At 36.4% G+C, this 14,675-nt stretch overlaps 1 protein-coding gene across 5 annotated transcripts in view; it reads right to left on the reverse strand.

Annotated features, from left to right (window-relative positions):
* The window catches only part of EFR3A (EFR3 homolog A), an 87,712-nt gene that overhangs the window by 36,673 nt on the left and 36,364 nt on the right, over nucleotides 1-14,675 (reverse strand). For 4 of the 5 annotated variants that reach the window (XM_080378501.1, XM_080378499.1, XM_080378498.1 and 1 more), the window contains 3 exons: nucleotides 13,259-13,380; nucleotides 9,553-9,702; nucleotides 3,311-3,448 (listed from right to left, as the gene is read on the reverse strand). In XM_080378501.1, the coding sequence (XP_080234627.1) occupies nucleotides 3,311-3,448; nucleotides 9,553-9,702; nucleotides 13,259-13,380 (410 nt within the window). The remainder of the gene's footprint in view (nucleotides 1-3,310; nucleotides 3,449-9,552; nucleotides 9,703-13,258; nucleotides 13,381-14,675) is intronic. The other variant, XM_080378500.1, reaches the window with a different exon arrangement.

Raw genomic sequence — 14,675 nt, forward strand, 5'->3', positions numbered from 1 at the left:
GGTCAACAATCACATATCAGGGTTTTTTTAAAAAAAACTCTCCTCTCAAAACAAGACGTAGTTTTCTTTTTCCAGAAAGGCTAGGTATTAGCTGCTTCTGGTAGCTGAACTGATGGGAAGACAGCAGGGGGAAGATGACAGCCTAGGTTAATGTTTTGTGTAATAGCTCCATGGGCAGCATACTTTGCACACTGGTACTTTCCTCCTAAGAAAAGGAGTATTAGATTACTGTAGGTGATATATTTTACTTGTCATAATGCAGGCAGTGTATTCAATGTAGTTTTGTTTTTGTAAAAGACTGTAAATGGTATTTTCACCATGGCACATTTAGTTTCTTTAAAATCAAGTCACAACTTGCCTGTTGTTTTTTCCAATTATATTTCTTTTAATAAAGAATATCTAAGTAAGATTGCAAAACATTCTATTGCTGGATTAATAAATGCCAAACTCTGCTTTTCATTAAGATCTGCTGTATATACATAGTAAATGTGCACAGTTAGGTTTCTCAGATTAAAAGGAACAGCAGAACCAATGGTGCAAATTACTACTTTATGGAGCGAGAGCCACTAACGGTCCCTGGATTTGCTCACATTGTCACACATGCAAGCAATCCTTTACAGTACAAAATGATAAATTGATACTGATGATTGGAAAGCAGAAACAAAACATATATGGGAATATAAAACCTTCTCATGTATCATGTTTGCTGATACATGTCTTTTGATAATCAAAAGTATACAATATACCAGTCTTTTGATAATCAAATCAATACACCAGTCTTTTGATAATCAAAACACTTGCACAGATGACGTAATAACTCACAAGAATGGAAATATAGCAAGATGAATAAGGCGTAACTTGTTATACTTGGGAAGTTGTTTATATACACTAGACTCCTGTATCCCTCTGGACTTGCCTGATCTATTCACCACTGAAAACTCATGCTAAGAAATCTAAATAGCTTGTGACTGCTGACATGAAATAAAAAAAAAATCATAGCATATATTAATATAATTTTTTTTACTTTCATTAAGCACTTTTCCAGATTGATCTGTCAGTTTTCATTAAAAATAAGAATTTGAGAGTTTCTACCTGCTACATGTAGACACTTAAAACCATGGAGACTTTCTGCCAAAGACAAGGAGAATTAAGGTCAATCCAAACCCACATCAGAAGACCAACTTTAGATTTCAACTACCATCATTATAGTTAAATCCCTCAATCAGTGAACGTACTCGGCCTCATGATCCAAGAAGCACTATTCTCTCAGTTTTGCAAAGGAGTGATACAGTGTTGATCGATACACCAATGCCATATGAACTAAGCCTTCAAGTGGGGAACTGAACCTGCATCTTCAGTATTAGCACTGTAATAAGCGGCCTTATCTTTACTTCCAGAGCTTGCTTAAAAGCTGTGAAATTGTTGAATAATGTTAGGAGATTCTCTTTTCTAATCAAGTATACATAAACTAAGTCAGGTTTTTCAATCAGATAAAGTGCAATGGATTCACTGTCTCAAACTTTCTTTCTAACAGTTCTGTCCATTCACAAAGTGAGGCTGATTAGAGCGAGCACTCTCTTTTTGCTCAGGAAAATCAGTTTGGAAATTGCATTTTCCTCATCTCTTGTTCTTCAGAAATATTAAACATTTCCAGTAGTTCTTTATAAAAAGATAAATTTATCTGGCAATTCTTCCTCAAAATGGAACACAAAAAAGGTGACCACAAAGACTCTCTATTCATAGAAGAGATGGTATATTCTGAGCAACTGGTCATTATCTAATGACTTCAGCTCACAAATGCAGCATGTGGCACCACTGGGATGCCCAAAGACTCAAGTGGTTCCTTATGATCATAGCAACCAAGAAAAGAAACTAGGCTGGAAATAACACTTCGAATACATAAAGCTTTGGCTCTACCACAGGCAGGTGTGACACCACCTCAAATCCCAAACCAAGCACTAATTCTAATCTAGAGAATCTGGAACTATTTGCAGAAAATTTCCCTGATACTGAAATCATTCAAAACACTGAAGTAACTGCATATGCTGATGAAGTTTTGAGATAAGCCTATAAAAGGAACTGAAAAGCAGTAAGAAAGCACTGCAATAGTTCCAAATAGTCCATACAGACCGTTTAGTACCTAAACATTCACTCTAGTGGCAGGTATTTTGGAGGAATATTTTTTTTTTTTTTAAGTAAAACACTCAACTTTGCAACAGTTAAACTCCTATCAGATCTGTATAATAGGTATACTTGGAAAGTAACATAATAGCACAACTCTTTGTATTTAATGGTTTTGGGTGAAAAAACAAGGGGCTACAGTATTTTCTGCCCTCAGTATCTACCCCACCTTATTTTTGCATTTTTGTTCTTACTTCACAGTGGTAACTTGAAAATGGCTTTTGGTAACTTGAGTGTCTTTCAGTGTATGAATAGAATACTTAAGTCTTTGTGGGAAGCATGAGGCCATCTAAACCAAGATATTCCCATAGCCGGTGGGTATCTTGAAAATCTACAATAAGGAGCAAGCATCTCTCCTCATCAACAGCAAAAGCCTGGGTTTAAAAGTAGTATTACCAAGTCTAAAGCTTCCTGCAAAGATTTCTCCTGAAAACATGCCTAATTTCTAGATAATAGCAGAGGTGAAAGAAGCATATTTAAGTTATCTCAATGCTTGTAGCTTTTTTCACATCACATTTTTTTAAGGAAGCAAGTGGGGCAATGCAGAGAACTGAAAAATGCTGCTCATGGTTGTTTATACACCAGCTATAATTTGTACTGCATACATTTGTACATAATGTGCACACTGTGTGCACACCTGCCATTCACTAATAAATGAGCTGTAAAAAGATATTCCTCACAGAATACCAAAACGGGTCTTGGAAGAAAACTGCAAGAAAATAGAATTCTTAACTTTATGTATTAATCTGGGCAGAGTATTCATTTGTGCTACTTGCATTTTATTTAGCTTGTCTCTACTGACTGCAACAGTCATCTATGGGACATTAATATCTTGAATAAACAGTTTCACGCTCAAAAGAAAGGCTAGCTGAGGCAACAACCCATGCAAATCATTATATTACACTTCTAAACCCCAATAAAATGGAACACATTTCTCAATAACTATCTTCAAGTTAACAGAAAGGCAACAAAGAGGTGAGATTAAAAGAGATGCAATTTTTTGAAGAAACATGAATGGAATCCTTTGGGTTGTAAAGAGCAAGGAATTTAATGCAAGATAGCTGGAGAATGAAATAAAAAAATATATAATTCCCTTAAGATAAGACCTTTCCATGAATTTTCAACTTACGCGAAAACTGGTCTGACAGCATTGTTCATATTTCCATACGTTGCTCGTCCTAGTAGCTCCCTGAAACAATTCTCAGCTAGCAGAGCAGGGTTTTCCTCTTTCTCTCCTCCTGTAGGAGAGGATGGAGGGCCGGTTCTGCTGAAATAAGACAAAAATACATTTATTTTACTACTGATTAATATTCATCTTCCTTACTGTACTCAGCCTTGGTTCTTCAACGTTCATCAGTCATGCTCTTGATCTTCTAGGCCAGGGGTCCTCAAACTTTTTAACCAGGGGGCCAGCGTGCGGATGAAGTGGCAGGCAGTCATCTGCAGCTGCTTGGCTTCCCCCCCAACCCCCGGTGGCAGGGTTCTGTAAATACCGGGGGCAAGACTGAGGACCCTGGGGGGCCGTATCCAGCCCGCGGGCTGCAGTTTGAGGACCCCTGATCTAGGCAATATTGGTATCTCAAATATGCATCAACCCAGAATTCTGAAAAAAATATTTTATTCTTTTATAGCAGTACTACAGATCACCATTTGCTCACTCAGTACTGACCACTGTATTAGTGAACATTTACATGACAAAACCAATGGCTGTTAATATTGATTTAACTTAATACCCACTGCATTTTGACAAATTACTACCCATTGCTAACAATGAAGGAAAGCTATGAAACCATGCAAAAAGTTAGGCAGAATCTTAGTCATTTTGTTCAGACTAATGATCTCATTCACCTGCCCATTACTGAATCCACCCTGTGTGGGCGAGTATGAAATAAAACTCCAATAGTTATGCAGAAACAGATGGCTTGTGACTTCAAAAGAAGTCTGACTGAACTAATTAGAACATTATCACCCACATAGTTACCTCTAACCAGATAGTGTAGAAGTTGCTCACCTTCTAACTGATTGTCTCCCAACATTACTATGGAGAGCATTGTATGGGGTGCACAGGTGCTGGTTGTGAGGCTGTGGGGTGGCTTCTGCAGGACGTGTGTGTGTGTGCACGTACGCATGTGCTCAGTTTGGCTTTCAGCCAGGGCTAATCAACCACAAGGACTGCAAAGTTAAGCACAGTACCTATTATAATGTCTGCATCAGTACACACAAACCTCGCATTTTTAACCTTATTATAATATAATCCTTTGTCAAGTTGTTTTTTTGTCCTATAGTATTCTATGATACTGCTGGGCAACTGGACTCCCATATTTATCACATAGTATGTTACAAATAACTTGGGGGGGGGACCCTAATAAAAATATATTTACAAATCTGAAAGGAGTTTAAGACATAGATATTGATATTAATTTCCCAATACCATATTTACAAAGGTGGTCCCTGTTGAAGGACTCTTCTTTCCCTAAAGGCATTACTCAGAAACACCAACTGATTTCTTCAGTCAGAAAATAGTAACAGTGAAAACATACACTGTTAAACTTTGTATCAGATAAAGACACCATTAAGAGTGTTAAACTGCCTAAGTTTTGCTTAATTGCCCAAGCTACTACTTCTTCAGTTGCTAAAATATCCCAATGAATGACTTAAACTAAAATGAATATTATTTTATAGTAAGAAGGAATTAAAATCAGCATTTAAATATCAGCTTCATTTTATATAGAAATGTTAACTTATGAGTTAATATATCTTTCAGTGCAAAGCAAGGCTTTAATGTTTCATCCTCATCACAGCAGCAATGACCAATCTTTTGTAAAATTCAAATACTGGCATTTTCATTTCTTTCTTTTCTCTCTTTTCTCTCTCTGACTAGGAATTAGACTATTTAAAATCAACATGGTACAAAAAGGAAGCAAGAGTACTGAATTAAAGACTGAATTCAGATACAAGAGAACTACAAAAACTCCACACTATTTCGGACAACCTAAAAGCTGCTCAAGCCCAAATTCTACCACCAAGTTTTGAATGGAATAGCCTGTCCTCACCTCGGCATAACTCAAATCAGCACCTGCACTGTGAACAGTGAAAGGCAGAGCCTTTCCCAAAGAGTTTCCAGTTCTCATTTTTGATGCAGGTCTTGGTAATGTTTTTTGGTTCATATTTTGGGTTGTGGGTTTTTGTTTAGTTTTCTTCCTTTGCCCGAAGTTACCTCCTTAGAGCAAATTAAAGGCATTTGAAATTTATTTCTGAAGTGCTTCACACATCATACCATTAAGCTGTTACTAGTATTTCATGTAAATTGAGCACTTGACAGGTGGAAGACTGAGAATGAAAGAAAACAGTTTCTTCTAAGGTATCAAGAAGTACTGTTCCTACAGGTCTCAAGTATTTTTTTTTGCACAAAAAACATTATAGAAACTTAAGTGAGAATTCATTCACCTACATTAACATTATGCATGTATGCATTAGGAGACTTTAAGACTGCAGAAATCAGTACACTAAAACCGTAAACATACTTTCAGTTCTGCAGAACAAGCTTGTGCGTTAAATATGTTTTTAAAAGTGTTCACCAAGAGCATCAACTTTAATTAATGTTCACTCTTCAGCACCATAAAACCATAGCTTTAGAGCATTATAAAAAGTCAAATACTGAAATGCCAGAGTTAAATGGACACATTAGCATCATAGTTGTAGTATCTTCTGACAGCAAGAGATCTCCTAGTGTTTCAAGACTACTACAGTCTTAAAAGTTCCAATATAAAAATCATGTTGCCTTTGGTAACACCAGTGTCTCAGAAGTTACCATAACATTGCTAACTTATCAGATTTTAATAATAAAAAAGCCCCAGGCACCCTGTTAGATAAGTAAAGAGAAATAGTTTTATAAATGCACAATGATTAGAATTCTAAAAGGCATGACAATTTGTATATAATCCACCATGAGTACCACTAAACTGCAGCTTTACTCAGCTGCTGTGCCCCTCAATCTCCCCATTTTTTTCCCTGTACTGCCTAGATTGATGTAGACAGATGGACATCCTTCTGAGTGCAGAGAAGGTATAAAAGACAGTGCAGTTCTGTCATTCTCATTGCCTTTTTGACAGATTCCTTAGAACACAGCAGCATTAAAGGTGGGTGTTGGAGGGCAGGGGAAAGCAAGCAGAACACACAAGAGTTCATCTATCTGGAAGAATTCTAGTTAAATGTAGTAAAAATAAGTTATAAGTGTTTGTATATGCAATCCTACAAGAAGGTGACTTCTCAGCATTGCTAGGAATCTCATTTTAGAATAGGTTAAAGAAAGAAATTGCAATCCAGTCTTACTAGTCTAAAATATTAGTCTTAGATCACATCAGAATGTTCAAAATTATTTCTCATAGGATAGGAATGTAGGAATATGTCTGTAGGAATCACATTTTTATTTTGAACTTTAATAGTACCTACCTCCAAGTATTCCTCACTATGTATTTCTCAGCATTATCAGATGAAAAACAATGAACACAAAACTATTCTTTTAATGTTTTAGTTTTAAAGGAAAGCTTTGTACAGCCCCTCAAGTTTCTAAGTAATGAGTTGCTGATTTGAATTTATTTTGTTTCACTGACTTGGTTTTTAAGCAGAGGTTACAAAACCTCTGACAAATCCAACTGCAACACTGCAGTTGGATTTGCATCCTCTGCATCCAGACTTTCTGTACTACCTCAAGCCCAGAGGAGTGAAGCATGAAATGTATTTTGCAATGAAATGGGCAAGAAGCATTCCCTTTAGCTGTTCTACCAGCTTTCTGGTGGGTAATCTCTATCAGAAAAAGTGGCAACAAGGAATTGGAAGGAGGGACATTTTGAGGTACAGTAGTTTCCACAGCAAACATCTAATCACAGGCTTAAACTGGCTCAGAGCAATTTTAAAACCACAAAACCAGGACTGGCCAAAAAATATGATGGGGCAGACGAAGACTTAACCGCTACTTTTGAGCAGAGCAGCCACAGGAAAGTTTGACTGTGACTCACTCACTCTGAGAAAGAAATATATTCTGATCTACCTCTAAAACAGACTTTATATGAACACTATAGATCCATTAGAAGGATTTGAAGTCAAGTCCACAAATGCTTGATGTCCTTCTGCCTTAAATAAGGCTCTCACATTTAGCTTTGCAGTTATCACGAAGAGTATGTTACAAACTAAGTCAATTTCCAATTTCATACATCCCCTTCCCATTTTAGAGATGCATGTAAATTGACATACATGATCAACTCTTCTGAATTTTCTTCCAGAAACTTGAAGGAGATAGGCAGAGTCTTTCAGGCAATGCCTTATACTATACTGAAGTACACATGACAATTACTTTGTCATACAGAATCATAGTGAAGTACAGCTTAAGAAAAAACCCAATTTTTAGAATATGTTACACTTGCAGATTTGTCTGATAGTCACGTAACTAGAATGTGCATTCAGATATATGGATAAATAATGACATCCACAATTACAATTGTCTTTAAAAAATGTTGTTTAAATATCAATTTCTTTACTCCAAAAAATTGTCTTATCTGACATGTACTCAGAAGAATCTTGAATTAAGCTATTAAGGTTCTACAAGTAAAAATTACACTGGTCTTTAAGGTAAACTTTACCTATGTGTACTTCAGCTTTAACTAAAAATGGTTATTTTCTATGGACTTTAGTTGAGGGTATTTTCTGGCACTTCTGCTCTTTCTCAAAAAATGCTTTGATTCCATCTGCCAGAACAATATGCTTCTTACTCCTACTCTTCAATATGCCTCTGTTTGTGCTCTGCAAATATGAAGTCACATATAAAACAAGATGAGAAATTTTCTATAACATCATTTAAGGCCAGCAGATCAACAATTTATAAATACTGTTTTCAGCTTTTCTCTCATATGCGCTTCACACAAAGCCCCTACTTGCCTCTTGGAAAGTCATTAGTCTTTTTTTCTGGTGAATGTGCATTACAGAAAAAGTTTCAAGCAGCCAGTTCAGATATTTAATTAACAGTTTCTTTGTGACAGATTTGTTTTTCTACCACCACTACTGCATTGCTCAACAAACGGTAAAAATTATTCTTTCAGTACATATAAACTGATCTTCTTTAAGTGGTTGATCCAAATCCTATTTCAGTCAGTTTTTCCATCAGTAGTTTAATTTTGCTACATAAAGGACAGCATATGCTTGAGGGCACTGTAAAAAGTAGCAAAGGAAAGAGCTCACCTACATCTAGAAGCTCTACAAGAGCAAGTAAAGGCTAACTAGGCTCTCGTTCAAACAGCAGTTTCAGAAACCTTTGTTTCTTATTGAGATCACTCTTCAGATGTAACATGTGAGAGAATATTTCTGCCCATACTGTGTGGGCCCTCAGTTATATGCAGTGAATAGATAAAGCACGGACAGATAGACAATGAGTGATTTTAGTAATTTAGTCTGAAATTTTGCCTTAGAGAAGAGACAGGTACTAGCAGTCAGAAATAAGTCAAGACAAATAAGGGTGAGGAATGGAAAAGAGCCACCCCCAAAATCCAACAAACCAAAAGAGAATCCTGTCAGATTTAGCAACAGCATCATGTGAAAGCATGAGAAGCGTGTTGTTATGGGAAGGCTGCTGAGCCTACTTACCAAGCAAGTTTTAAAGCAGCTAGAGTTGGGCGTGAAACAAACATATAACCTTGTTTGCACAGCTGAAGTTGGTTTTAAGGAAATTTCCCAGTTCTAGCAATAAACACTTTTTATACCTACATAGTGCTTAGCCACAAATACAGACACGGACCAGAAAAAGCAACTTTTCAACTGCAAGGTGACTGGCATATCCTCAACATCAGTTATCACAGAGATCTTTTCTGAAGGCATACCTGGCAGGTAATATGCCCAAGAGTCATTGAAAGCAAAAAAAAGAGAAGGGTGTCTACATATAAATAGATTTTAAGTTCTCAGTTTAAGTACTGTTGCAGACAGGACAGACACTTGTTACTAATTGCTAAATGGGAATTAAACCCTCAATTTTTAACAAACAACTACCAAAATCATTTGAGTCACCTAAAAGCCTGTGCACTTACTAATCTCTGCATCTGATGTTACAAAACACAGATTTTACAATTTTTAAGAAGTCTAAACATGATTATACAATTTTTGGAGCAATTTTTAGGCCAATAAAATCTAGAACAAGTGAAATGAAGGTGGTTGAAAAGACTCCAAGGCAAGATAAAGAGCAGATAAGCAGAGCTGTTTCAAGGAGACTTAGCTAATAAATGTCCGCAGTTGTTTCCACTAAAGGGAAGAAAAAGGTATGTATCATAAAAAACAAGCATAAAGATTGCTTAAAAAAAACATTCCAGTGACCAGGAATATCAATACCTGTCAATATCTTCTATTTTCTGCATATTAAACAGCAATGATGGTACTATCTTGTCCATGTGTTGAGGTTCCCATATAGTTGCTCGAAGTTCATCATTAACTGTTTTTCGAACCACTCCCTGAATGCCCCTGATTCCAGCAATTCGTATCCTAAGGAAGGGAAAAAAGGAATTACTGAAAAGGAGAAACACAGCACTTCCCTGTATGGTCCTCTACCTTTTGGGCAGTAGTAATTATAGTGTATGGAATCCCATTACATTCTCACAAATAGTGATTTGGAAATCTGGCCAATTCATTAAGTTTGCCCATATTGTTTTTAAATGCCTTTAAAACTCATAATGAAGCTGACAAAACAACTGAACAGATGATCTGTAAGGATAGTGTTGACACTGATCAATGAATACTCAAAACTGTGTATGCCACTTCCAACAGAAGTCACATGGGTAAAACCCCACCAACTCCACATGATTTACTACCCATTAGTTGAAACTGTCTCAACTGTTGAAATCTCAACCTACTCCAGTGCTGAAGAAAAATATTGTGAAGTTACCATAGTAGAGCTGAAACAATATCATAACAAATCTTTAAAGATTTGTGCAAGATTCACAAGATTTAAAGCAAAGGACAGTTCTATCAACCGAAGTGTGACACACAAAAGGAACCATCACTCTTAAGCTAAAACTGTTTGAATGAAATTGAGAACTGATCAACAATAATAAACCCATAAAAATAAAAAAATTAATGTACGTTCTAAAAAAGACTTAGTCTAGCTGTTAGCTATTGCCATTATTTTGTTAAACAAATAGTTTGCAGGAGGACCTGTGCAATGAAACAAATGGCAAAATATTATTTTTTGAAGTGGTAATACCAAATTAGTTGTTATAATAAATGGCAGGAATAGAATTTTACTTACTGAAAACAAGTAGAAGAAAGGGTGGTAGAGCCATCAAGAGAAATAAACACAAGCCTCTCTAAACTATTTCTATTAAAATCTATCCCTCATTTTTTAAATCTTAATTTCATTATGGACAACACAACTATATTTTGTTCAGTCAAGTTCGCTAAATTAAAATGTCTGCTAGATGAACTAGCCAAACTCTGTAATTAGTATTTTTGGTTAGAATTCAATTTGTAAAAGCTTAGATCTGTAGCCTCCTGTTTTTCAGCTATTTCTGAACAAAGCCATGTGCCTTCCAATATGGATACAATACCATTCTAGAACTTTCAGGACAGTTTTAACAGGATTAAATACAAAACAGGGAAGAAAAGTGATGCACAAACAGCTAGAAAAGCACTTGGTATTACTGTACTAAAACTGCAGTGCAGTATTCCAATATTAAGTTTTCAATATAAGGATCTAAGAATGACTTTTAAGAAACAGGGCTTCCAAACTTCCATCACTGAAATATTTTTTTTCTTTTTAATTATTAGTTCTTAAGGTAATCAAGTTTTGCTGATATTTGGCTTCAGATACATTAAATACTAGCACTTAATTCCCCTGCTGAAAGGGAAATCTTACTTAACAGGTGATATTCAGTTTCAGACTCAGAAGCCTAAATGACCTGACTATGTGTGCAGAAGATGTTCAAACTCCCATTCAAGCCAGTCAGTTCAATGGAACCTCAAGCTATGCAGGTGAACAGTGACTCCAGATGGTCTTTAGCATCAGCTGAATCACACCCTAGCCCCATCAACTGCACTGACTACTTGTGATATCTGCATTTAGAATTGTAACCTGTAGTCATAGCTTCTCTCTTTTGTTGAATTACCTGTGCCTACAGCAAATCTGTTACAATTGCTGTTCACAAACATCTCTTTCAAAAGCGATGCATTTAAGCTATCTAGGATGATGTGGAAGAAGTTGCATTTCTATGCATTTGGTTAACCTGATTAAAAAATTTATTCACATGGGGAAAAAAGGCTACATTTTTGTTTAATGGAGCGCCACTAGCACTAATTTTACATTCTTACTATTGTATAGGAGGTTGAAAAATGATGATTAAAGAACTGAGGATGGAGTAGCATCAAATTCCAGCACATACAGGAGAGGTTTCATTCCGCTAAAGAATTAAAGGTATTAAAGCAGAGATTACATTTAAATCAAGGTCATATACAGTCTTATGTCACTAGGATGAAATTCCTCCTTGTCTAAGGGTACATCAACATTGCAGACTGAAGCACAGGTAATGGTGCAGGCTGACAATTTGAAGAGCAAAAGATTAACACAATTCTCTTGCTCCTACAGCAATCAGTTTCGAGGTATTTTACTTTGAGGCATCCTTGTGAATGGTAGATCATACTTGATAGATGAAATCAGGGATGTACTGATTTCTTAATTCATTCCATGTTCTAGTTCATTATTAATATAACCACCCATTAGCAAGGGGCAATGAAGGCAAAAGTACTACTAAAAATCCTGACCTGAGCTTCGTATCCTAACCTCTTACGAAATGTTTTATGGTAAGTAGTTTAACATGTCTGTTTTAATTTCACTAAGCCCAGAAAGGCAAAATCTTAAAAAGCTCATTAAAACATGAATACAATTTGCAACCATCAGCTTCAGGTAAATAGACTGTACCTGGCAGAAGCCTAAGTTATGAGTTAATTCCATGACACAATGGCTTCACTAGTGACAGCTGCTTAAGAAGTTTCCATGCCATTTGCCTTTTGGTCCCCAAGTACAATCCAGTTCTTCCCCAAACAATTTTACAGGGTCATCCTGTAAAACCATTCACTGGAATAAATGTTCCTAAGGAAAATGGGTGGGGGCAAGGGAAAAGGATGGGAGAAGCAGGCAAACTTAATCCTTACCCTTTCAGAGACAAAGTTTACAGCAGAACCGTATGCAGCAGCAATAGGGCACACAAGTAAGATGGCAGCAAATTACAGAAAATAAGGAGGAATGACTTTTTGGGGTTTTTTTCTCCTAACCAATGTACAGAGTATTCATCTTTTTTGAAAATACAGTTCACAGATTTTTGAAACTGCAAACTTTAAGAAAAATCCTTATGCATTGCAGCTAACGTAACAACAGCACACCCAAAGGGTTGCATACGTGTTCAGCACGTGGATTTTTTTACAGTTGACTAAACAATTCAATGCATAGAAATAGAAAAGATGAGTACAACAGAGATGCAAATAATCTAAGCTGAAAAGCTTTCAGTTTTCTAAAATGCTCAGGAGTGGAACACGCATTACCGCTGCAGGTACAGAATCCCGCTAGGGGGAGCCGAAGTTAAACAAACCTGTGGTACTTACATAATCATGTGAAAATCTGTAATACTAATTCCTGAAGGCATTTCAGTTTCATACACAGTATCATACTGCAGACATCTAAGAAAATTCAATTCTAATGAGTAATTCTCAAACAGCAGACTCAAAATATGCTTTTGCTATTCATATAAGTAGCCCCATTAATTTCTCAAATGAGTTATGCAACTTGCACACATTTACAGTAGTAAGTAGTGCCTTTCTGGAGAAAATCCATGCAATCTGGCAGGCGTTATTCAGGTAAAATTCCACTTAAGTATTCTAGGAGTTCTAGACATCTAGGATTTGTAATATTCAGTGCTGTTTAAAATGTCAAGACTTTCATTTTCTTCCTATGGAATAACCTATTCCACTAAATGTCATAATACAAGCTGTATTACAGACTGTATTAATGTGTTAAGACCGTTTTCTGTAATGCATACAGAATGACACTTACTCAGTTTGTATTTCTGGATCATGGTCACATGAATGACACATGGCACTGAATCGAGACACAAAGAAGTCATAGCGTCTGTGGTATGAAGGTGTGTCTTCTTCAATGTTGGCAAATTTGACAAACTGGAAAATGAAATACATTAAAAAAGCTTTTGATACCAATTTCCCCCAAAAGAATAATGAATACTAAGCTTCATTTAGAAAGTAACATACAATATTGCATAGGAGAAAATCCAGATTTGACAATACTTAAGTATTTAACTTCAGAGAAGAAAAAGTTAAATTGGAGACTTTTCTTTTTAAAGCCTTTCCACTAGAACTTCATTTAGACCATTATGAAAGGGTACAACTGCATGAAATACAACATACTATGCAATATAGTGAGTGTCATTAATTCATAGAATATTAAGAGTCATTTAGGTCAGAAAAGACCCTACGGATCATTGGGTCCAACTGTTAACCTACCACTACCAAGCCCACCACTAAACTATGGCCCTACCTGTCACACCTTTTAAATACCTCCAGGGATGGTGACTCACGTACTTCCCTGGACAGCCTGTTCCAATGCTCAACAAACCTTTTGGTGAAGAAATTTCTCCTAATATCTATTCTAAACCTCCCCTGGCACAACTTAAGACCATTTCCTATTCTCCTACTGCTTCTTACTTGGGAGGAGACTGACCCCCACCTTGCTACAGCCTCCTTTCAGGTAGTTGTAGAGAGCAGCCCAAGCAATCAAAGGGTACACTCTCACTAGCAGGTTAACTAGCAACATCCTGACTTACCAAAATTCAAAGCAAATAAACTTGGAGGCATTCTGTCAATTCTGCCTATCTTTACAAAAGGGAAAAAAGAAGGAGTCATAGAATTATACCCAGTCAACTTAAATTCCATTCGCAGAGACACACTGAAAAAAAAAGTTCCAATTTGCTAACATCTACAACACAACAAAGGAGTAAATACAGTCAACATGTATTTGTCAAGAACAAATCACATTAACACAGCCTAAACTATTCCTGTGACAAGGAAATAGATTTTGTGAATCCAGACCAAGCAGAATCTGTCATATTTTTTCAGTGATGCTGTTGACAAAAAACCCACAAAAAATTCTCAAACGGGAGCTAGAAAAACACTGTCAAAAGAACATTCCTCATAAGATAGATGCAAAAGTGTTTGGAAAAAATACTGAAACACTTGTAAATCATCAAACTACAATAACACACCAAATGAACTTCTGAAGGGGCCTGTCTGGAATACAGTAGGTGTGTGAGTTTCACTACAGACTCAGATAAGAGAGTGAGCTCATCAAATTTGCAAAGAACACTAAGCTGACCAGAGCTGTAGGCACATTTGATGCCCAATTCTTGAGAACCTGAAAAATCACAGCTGCAATTTAGGAATGGCAAGCGCAACGTACC

Source organism: Falco punctatus (genome assembly GCF_963210335.1).
Source record: "Falco punctatus genome assembly, chromosome: 3".
Lineage (NCBI taxonomy): Eukaryota > Metazoa > Chordata > Aves > Falconiformes > Falconidae > Falco > Falco punctatus.